The sequence below is a fragment of the Pinus tabuliformis genome, chromosome 3_2 (genome assembly GCF_031772625.1).
Source record: "Pinus tabuliformis cultivar Carrire ecotype Pingquan chromosome 3_2, CPIR1, whole genome shotgun sequence".
In the NCBI taxonomy this organism is placed as follows: Eukaryota; Viridiplantae; Streptophyta; class Pinopsida; order Pinales; family Pinaceae; genus Pinus; species Pinus tabuliformis.
This window is the reverse complement of record NC_142302.1, coordinates 1,220,423,687-1,220,433,292: the sequence shown is the minus strand read 5'-3', so window position 1 is coordinate 1,220,433,292 and position 9,606 is coordinate 1,220,423,687. Positions and strand designations below refer to the sequence as shown.

The 9,606-nt window shown below is 38.6% G+C and overlaps 1 protein-coding gene across 1 annotated transcript; it reads right to left on the bottom strand.

The window, feature by feature from the left end:
• Window positions 1–2,408: 2,408 nt before the first annotated feature.
• CARB (carbamoyl phosphate synthetase B) lies at window positions 2,409–8,327 on the bottom strand. The gene is made up of 3 exons (XM_089417773.1): window positions 6,766–8,327; window positions 4,252–4,944; window positions 2,409–4,082 (listed from the first exon to the last, which is right to left on the bottom strand). The coding sequence occupies exons 1-3, from the start codon at window positions 8,077–8,079 to the stop codon at window positions 2,535–2,537; spliced, it is 3,555 nt and encodes a 1,184-aa protein (XP_089273899.1). The 5' UTR covers window positions 8,080–8,327; the 3' UTR covers window positions 2,409–2,534.
• Between the last annotated feature and the right edge of the window lie 1,279 nt (window positions 8,328–9,606).

Below are 9,606 nucleotides of genomic sequence, written 5' to 3'. Positions count from 1 at the left end.
GGCACTTCAACAGTTAAGGGAACTTGTTATCCCTGTTTTAAGATTGCTTGCTTGCTTGGGGAACTTGGACAACTAGGCTTCATCATGCTCCCTTTGAAACTAATTTCTTTTTAGGAGACAGCTTCACAAAACTAAACTCGTTAAAACGGAGTTTAAAGAAAATGGACTTTAACCTTAGTGTAGGACACGCTATAAGCCAACTTGCAATTGCTACAATTCTGCAAGCATCTTCCACCAAAGGCTTCTTTTCCTTCTTCCCTATCTTCGTCACATACTTATATAGAGGGAAATCAACATGAGATTTCTGCTGATTTCCTTCACAATCCCTTCTCCTTCCACCACTTCTCCCACCATGAACACCACAGCTAGCTGATAAACATGAGGCCATTGCAAAAAGAATAATAAAAGTAAGAAAAATAGGAAATATATGAAGAAGAAAGGAATTTTTTGGCCAAAAGAGAAAGATTTCAACAGATCTTGCACTCCAAACCAGCCAAATGAAGTGCTGTCATGCCAAATCCACTCTTTAAATCCATGCTGCTACACTCTGACTGTGCTGCTGCTCTTGAAACATTACTATCACTGTCCTGCTCCTCCAAATGCCTGCTGTTATGCTGAGACTATGCTACTGCTCTTGAAACACTATTATTGTCCTATTGCTCTCCAGATGCCTTTTACTGTTAGTGCTCTCGAGTCTCAACCTTTGACAGTTTTGCAAACAAAATGTCAAAATGTTTTCTTGGGGTTTGAATTAGGTTTTCTAGGGTTTATGTTTTCTTCCATTGGCTATGGAACCCTCTGCCATCCTCTTTCTCACTGCACTGCCTTCTGTCTTTTTTTGGCAATTTTTTAATAAGTGAGGATCTATTTCCTATGCTTTGAAACAGAACCCAACATTCGAGATCCATTTCCCAGCAGATGAAATGGATTCATCTCCTGTGGAACTGTTTCCCATTAAAAGAAACAGTTTCAGACAAAAATCAGAGAAACAACAATTCCAAAACTATTCAGCAAATCAGCAATTCCAGTGCAGACTGGGTGTGGAAGCAACACCCTCCCTGGTGATCCCACTAACAGAGGTTTTTTTCTCATTAACACTACGGATTGAATGGACCCACAGGTGGTGCTGGTTCATTCAGATATAGCCTAAACTATAAAGTTCATTAATAAAATATTCTACATCTTCTCAGAAGGTACACTATATTTAACTAATGATGAAGATTATTGACCATGAAAGACAAGTGCAGGTTAACCTTGCTACTCCATATGAGTATGATTGGTGTCCAATGGTGATTACAGTACACAAAAGTGTACTGGGTTTCTTAATATGACAAAACAACTGAAAAATGAACAAATAGAAGATAGGAGCATTGCTGTGATTATGAAAAATGATTTTAGTAAAACCTACGTCATTAAGTACTATCTTGATAACGTGCCTTGGGGTGATTGAAGCAACTTAAAAGTTAAAACTAAAGCGCACTCTATTTCATTGCCACTAACCTTCTCCCTTGTAACAGTTCCCTATGTATTCTGTTTGACTGGTGACATGGGAACAAGGCATGACTAAGATTAAATATCTGTTTTTGGCTCTTAAAGCTGCCGTCTGCTTTGCATTCACGCTCCTGCTCATTTTATTAGCTGCCATCTCAGTGCATCTATCCACTTCCTAAGTAGTTACCTTTTTCGCTGTTACACTTCCAATGTATATTATATAAATTGATGCATGCAGCATAGTCGCTACATTATAGCATCTATATGCAAATGGGAAGAATTTAAGGCAGAAAAGACTCCAATAAGTCTGGCCCTAGGGAATGCCGTGGGTAAAAAGCTGAAAACAAGCAACACAGTCACAGGAAAGGCAGACTCATGAACCAAAAGAACTACTTGGAGATGGGAAATCTGCACTTAAACAAAAGAGGGAAGCCCTTGCCTTACACCATATGTAGCATGGATCTGAGCGCAAATTGCCATAGGCCCACATCAAGGCTGATTTGTAACTAACATAACATATCTGTGGGTTTGGTAATACCGTGATAGTGGCGGATTTTTCATTTTTAAGAGCTATGGAATGAATTATGAAAGATTCAGTTTTGAGACCATACAGTCTTCTAAACAATTCCAGTAAGACTGAAAAATGGATTATAAATTGCAAATAACCACATTCCACAACCAAAAGAGAAACATGCATATACCGCATGAAAACCACAACCACCAATAGAAGAAGTAAGATATAGTTCTTCCGCTGTCCCATCCAATTTGTGAAGACATCTTTTGGATGGAAATCTCATTGATATGTGTAACCTGTTATAATCCTTTCATCTTGCCTCGGAAGAACACCACAACAGAGTTCTAACAAAGTATTCTTACACCAACATTAGGTAGAGACAATTTGCATCGACAGCTTTGGATGAAAATGTGATTAAATTCTGTTATATCCTTTTCATTAAATCTTCTAACAGCACACCGACAGAGTTCGTAAGGAACTATTATTACACCAACATAAGGAAATGTGAACTTGCATTTTAAATGGAACATCAACATATAGAAGCTGCCTGTAGTTCCTGAGTTGTTCCTTCTGATTTCTGAGTATTGAAGAAATCTTGTAATGGAATCATCTTCAACGAATCCTTCTTCATGCTCTTAATAGCCTGAACAGTAGCTAAAGCTCCAGCAACTGTGGTTATGATAGGAATTTTATATGTTAATGCCATTCGTCTCAACTTCCGCCCATCTATTTGATCTACTGCATCTCCTGAATTTGCAATCACCATTAAGTGAATCTGACCATTTGCAATCATGTCACCTGCATGTGGGCGCCCTTCATGGAGTTTCAAAACTCTTTCCACTGGAATTCCTTCCATCTTCAACAAACTAGCTGTGCCAGTTGTTGCAACAATTGTAAAACCAAGTTCAACGAATCCGTTTGCAATTGCTGAGAGGCTTGGTTTGGCGAAATCACTTAAACTTAAAAACACTGTGCCTACAAGAGGCAGTTTTTGATTTGCCGCAATTTGTGCCTTGGCAAATGCCATAGGAAATTTAAAGTCTATGCCCATCACTTCTCCAGTGCTTCGCATTTCAGGGCCAAGAACCACATCACAGCCTTGAAATTTTTCAAATGGAAGGACTGCTTCCTTGACAGATACGTGACTTGGAATAACTTCTTGTATAAAACCAATGTCTTGAAGAGATTTTCCTGACATAAGAAGGGCGGCATACTTTGCTAAGGGGTGGCCAATTGCCTTTGACACAAAAGGTACTGTTCGTGATGCTCTAGGATTTGCTTCAAGAAGATAAACTTCACCAGCAGGTGTGATTGCATATTGGCAATTCATCAGTCCACAGACGCCAAGCCGCTTTGCCAATTTAGATGTCCACGATCTAATGATTGACAAGCATGCAGGTGAGACTGTTTCCGTTGGAATAGAACAAGCTGAATCACCGGAATGCACACCTGCTTGCTCAATGTGCTCCATGATACCACCAATGACCACACTACCTTTAGAATCTGTCAAAGAATCTACATCAATCTCACAAGCATCTGCCAGGTACTTATCAACAAGTACTGGCCTTTCCGGGTCCACTTCTACTGCAGTTTCTAAGTAATGCTTCAATTTGTCATCACTGTATACAATTTCCATTGCACGACCACCTAAAACATAAGAGGGCCTGACAAGAACAGGATAGCCAACCTTTCTTGCTATGGCCAATGCATCCTCATCACTCTTAGCAATACCACCTTGAGGTTGCTTGACTTTTAACTCATCCAACATTACATTGAACTTCTCCCTATCTTCAGCAGCATCTATTGAAGCGGGAGAGGTCCCCCAAATTCGCACAAGACCTTCCCCACTTGCAGCCACGGGCTTAAACTCATCGAGGTATTGTTCTATGGGTAGAGCTAGATTCAACGGTGTTTGCCCTCCAAACTGTACAATTATACCATCAGGCCTCTCTTTGTCAATGACATTCAAAACATCCTCTATTGTAAGAGGCTCAAAGTACAGTCTATCACTAGTATCATAATCTGTAGAGACAGTCTCAGGGTTTGAATTCATCATGATGGTTTCATATCCTGCATCCTGTGAAGCAATGTTCATAGATAGGTTAGAAACATCAATACTACAACCATTATAACAGAAACATCAAAAAATTCTTACATGACTCTAAGTGCTACCTTTAATTTCCAAAAAAGAGCAAAATGCCTTTATATCAATCTCATGCAAAGTGGGAAAATAAGTTACTATGAACCTGTAGTACGAACGATGCATGACAGCAACAATAATCAAATTCAATGCCCTGCCCAATTCGGTTCGGTCCTCCTCCAAGAATCAATACTTTCTTCTTTGTGCTTGGGGCTGCTTCACATTCATCATCGTAGGATGAATACATATAGGGTGTATTGGCCTCAAATTCAGCTGCACATGTATCAACTCTTTTATATGCAGGACTTACACCCACAGATAAGCGGCGGGCACGGACATCTTTTTCATTTGATTTAGTTGCAAATGATATCTGCCTATCACTAAATCCCCTCTTCTTTACTTCATAAAAATCATCTTCGCTCAGTTCCGACAGCTTTGTAATAGATAGGAACCCCTCGACATCTAGGAGCTCCCTCAACTGTGAAAGGAACCATCTATCAATATAGCATAACTCATGAATCTCTTCAGTGCTCATACCCTTTTTCATGGCTGCATATAGTACATAGATTCGATTTGGACTAGGAACTCTTAAACCATACTTTAGCTGTTCCCAATCCCACTGTAGCTCTTTCACCTGCTCACAACCCCATCCATGATGCCCTGTCTCCAGTGACCGAACAGCTTTCTGGAATGATTCTTGGAATGTGCGGCCCAAAGCCATTGATTCCCCGACTGACTTCATTTGAGTTGTAAGAATTGGCTCTGAACCTGGAAATTTCTCAAAGGCAAAACGAGGAATCTGCAACATGAAAGGGAAGAAAATAAAATTCATCAATAACAAATTCAATCAAATCAGTATTCCATAACATATCATGTGCCCACAATTGCATATGGGTATGATATAAAATGATAAATGAAATCAACTCCTGTTTGGACACCTTTAAGAATAGAATAGGGAAGAACAATCGGCTTAAATAGGACCAACTTTTATGATGAGCTGAAGTGGATGGGCAATACTAATCAGGTAAGATGAAACAAACTTCTGCTGCATTGCGTGGTAGAGGCTGCGAAAAATCTTCCACGCTCATAATTAAGTGACCAAACTAACTTTAATGGAACTGCAACTAAATTTGCTCGCACCACCCTGCCAAAGGCATGTAAGCTAAAGGACATTTTACAAATTTTGCTTCTGGATAACAAGATATGTACCTCAAATAAAAATATTTAAGAAAGTATATTCTTCTGAATGTAAACAATACCCAATAAAATTCAGCCTACTCTTTATCATTACCACGTACAAAGTGGAAGCCAAGGTGAGCACAGTAAGATGAGAAGGATTATAAAACTAGATTCTAACCTTACCAGGATAGAACTTGCTTTAGTATAGATTTTCAACCTACAAAATTTCTGATTTACAAGGTTGGATAAGAAGAAGACCTAGGTACATCTTTATCTTGATAGGAGATCTGGAATAATATCTAACATGCCCAGTGTTGAAAGAACATATTTTGTAAATATTTATTAAATGCTGAGCACAAAATATTCCCAAGACTATGGTCTTAATTGTAGAAGTTCATCAAGTTGTTTTGAGTTCATATGTAACTCTATGCTTATTAGGCATCCACATTCTCACCGTGGAAAAATTGAACTCAGTACTAAACTTGAGTATAGTACCAATCAGAGCAGGAGAACAAAACAATGATCCCCAAGGTAATTTGGGCTTTAAATCCTATTTTCCAAATTCCAGGTGGTCAGGAATATGTATTGCAATATGCAAGATATGACAGTCTCATAACTGGGCAAAAAGGCATACACACCAAACTCTTTATATAAGTTTTTGTTAGATACCTAATCCTCCGGGATTGGGTGAATAATTGTAAATACATAAATAAAGGAAAAATGAACGGTTAGAATAAGAACTGACCTTGGAAGATGAATCCCAAAGTTCACACTTGATGCTATAAATTATGTTCACTACATTAATATGAAGATTATGAAGATTCGGGAGTCGTCCCTTGGCCTGACAGTTTTATTCCATTTTGACTGAACATGTTACCAGAATGCATGTATGCAGCATGGCAGGCAACAAGCCATACAAAAGGATCTATTAGATAGGGTTAACTTACAAAATATAGGACCTCGAATACCAAAATAGAATATATCTAATACAGCTCACTTCCTCACCTTACCCATAAATGAATTCTGAATTATTGCAACTTACTCATTTTTACCAATAAAAAAAATAAGGAATCTCGACATGAGCGTGTGGTCTAGACTCTAATCATTAACGGCTAAGTGATGAATTTTCTGGACGTGTCCCAACTTCCATACTTGCTAACTAAAGTGATACTATCGCAGCTGCCATTAATCAGGCTAGCCGCCGCTTGGATCCCATGCCAAAAAAGCGATAGTGATGATCCAGGCTATGTGATTATCAGGACTCTCCACACTAGCTTAATATTTGTGTTCCTATGCTTGCTGTTGCTGTAATCACATCTACCAGTGCTTACTGCATCTTCTTCTAAGAGCAGGTGCCTATGCAATTAGAAACAAACAAACTCCACCAATAAAAAATGCAATTCTGAGGTTTTGCGGGTACTCTATGGAATCTAATGCTTACCTTAGTGACAACGTAGTCAATAGAAGGCTCGAAACTCGCAGGCGTTTTCTTGGTGATGTCATTAGGAATCTGATCCAATGTATATCCCACCGAAAGCTTGGCGGCCATCTTAGCTATAGGAAACCCCGTTGCCTTGGATGCCAAGGCAGATGACCTTGACACTCTGGGATTCATCTCGATCACCATAACCTCACCATCTTCAGGATTCACAGCAAACTGAACATTAGAACCTCCACACTCAACCCCAATCTCCCTGATGATCGCAACAGCGTAATCCCTCAGACGCTGATACTCCTTATCAGTCAGAGTCTGCGCCGGAGCCACGGTGATAGAATCCCCGGTATGAATGCCCATGGGATCAACATTCTCTATGGAGCATATGATCACCACATTGTCAGCCAAATCCCTCATGACCTCAAGCTCGTATTCCTTCCAGCCCAGGAGGGATTTTTCCACCAGTACCTGAGAAGTTATGCTGGCACTCAGTCCAGCCTTGCAGATTGACTCAAACTCATCTCTATTGTAGGCAATCCCCCCACCTGTCCCTCCAAGTGTGAAAGCAGGGCGGATGATAAGTGGGTATTCCCCAATAGATTCCGCTATCTTAAAACAGTCCTCCAAATTAGTAGCTATTCCAGAGGGAGGGGACTTCACTCCAATCTTATCCATTGCCCGTTTGAACAACTCTCTGTCCTCCGCCTTCCTGATTGCATCCAACTTGGCACCTATCAGCTCCACGCCGTATTTCTCCAGGACTCCCCCTTCCGCCAGAGCCACCGCCAGATTCAGTGCAGTCTGGCCCCCCATTGTTGGCAGCAGCGCATCAGGCCTCTCCTTTTCCAGGACTTGTTCTACTAATTCTGGGGTCATGGGGGTAATATATGTCCTGTCGGCCAAATCGGGATCGGTCATAATAGTGGCAGGATTGGAGTTAATGAGAATGACCTCATACCCTTCTTCCTTCAGGGCCTTGCATGCCTGAGTTCCAGAGTAATCAAACTCACAGGCTTGGCCTATGACAATCGGTCCGGCCCCCAATATCATAATTTTCTTCAAATCTGTTCGCTTCCCACTTGTGGGTACATGCTTCTCCCTCCTCTCATTGACGGAAATATCATTTGCCTGCACCGTGAGGCCTCTTCGCCTGCTTGTGCTGCGAATTCGGCGACGGCCTGATGCATTTTTTATGCAAGGAAAATGTATGAAAGAGCCGAACAAGCTACGGGACTGGAAGCAAGAGGGGGCGATCGATTCCAATCTGTTGGTCAGGTGATGATTCGCAGAGAAACAAGATCCGAGCAATGCAGCAGCCATCGTTTCGGACTCCCGACGAACTCAGAGCATCAATAATTTTGTAGGGTTTAGGCGGATGTTACGCATAAGAATATGAATTAAAATTGAGCGGTTGAAGCCCTAGAACGTTTCACACTGAGTTTCGGAACCGAGATTCTCCTCTTGTTTATGGAACTTTTTCCGTACGAGGCATTAACGTGGAGACACAATACTGCGGAGACGGAGTGAATATCCCGTTTGCGGGTTGAGACACTGGATTCACAGACAAACAAGATGGGAAAGGGGGAATTTGTTCCTTTATTTTGATTAGTCGGGTTTTTCTCACGAATGGGTATGGTGTTTGATAATATTATGAGTTATGTAGTATTAGATGAATATTATCGTTTTATTCCATTTAAAGTCCAATTGAGGTTACTTGTCATTTACCAGAAAGCTTCGAGAGTTTCTCTTTTACCAAAAATGTGCAATAGAAAGTAACATAGCATTCATCCATAGTGTACTATTTTAATATCGATTAATTTATATTATTTATAATTTAATTAAATTTTATATAAAGTTAATGGTTATTTATTGAATTTGTGATTCGATGGTCAATTAATCTGAGTTTTCACTTGGCAGGTTGAGATCACCGAACAAATCATATATTAACTTTTATGTTAGTAGAGTTTAGGCTTCTGTGATCCATATCAAGTTTATAAAAGATTTTTTGGTGAAGATCAGATGAGGCATCATTTGTCGACGCGTTTCGAACCAACCAGTGTGGTTCATCGACAAATGATGTCTCATGTGATCTTCGCCGAAAAATCCTTTATAAACTTCTATGTTTATAAATGACTTGATTTCCCACTGGGCAAATTGAGGATCATATATTTGTAACCCCTTGTTTATAGATGAATAAATGATAGATAACGCTAAACTTACAAACAAACAAAAATAATGATTTGTTGAATTAGTGAAATTAACAATTTTTTTTTACATATATTTATATTGTCTTTAAAATAAATTAGTATTTTTAGTCTTATTAATTCATTTTTATTTTTTAAGTCTATTTTTATTTTATTGTTATATTATTTTTATTCTATTTTTATTTTACTGTTATATTATTTTAAGTCATATTTTTATATTATTTTTTTATTATGTCAGATTGTAAACTAAATTTTTAAAATTGATTATATAGGCATTAAGAAAATTAATTTATGATAAATTTTAATCCAAAATTAGCAAAAATTTCCAATATTTTAAAATTTTAGAATAGTTAAATACCACATTTAATTAGTATAACCACATTAAAAATATTAATGTGGTATTGTAAAATAGACAATTTTATTAAATAATATTTGCTTATATATTAATTTCCCCGTCTAATTATAATATGGACTTATTAGAATTCGAATAATCTCAAATCCCTACAGCGCAAATCTTTTTTTTCAATTTATTAAAAGTCAATGCAACCTAACAAACTCGTAACACACATTCAACTAAACATATGTTGAGCATATTCCCTTGAGAATCAATTCTTAAAAAAAATAAAGTTAAGAAATCCTCATC

What these genes read in the sequence shown, in the direction of transcription:
- CARB (XM_089417773.1), bottom strand. Translation starts at nt 8,079, where the DNA reads ATGGCTGCTGCATTGCTCGGATCTTGTTTCTCTGCGAATCATCACCTG. An exon ending in TTGACTACGTTGTCACTAAG is followed by an intron (nt 4,945 to 6,765) that starts GTAAGCATTAGA and finishes TTCATGTTGCAG; the next exon opens with ATTCCTCGTTTTGCCTTTGA. An exon ending in ATGCATCGTTCGTACTACAG is followed by an intron (nt 4,083 to 4,251) that starts GTTCATAGTAAC and finishes ATTGCTTCACAG; the next exon opens with GATGCAGGATATGAAACCAT.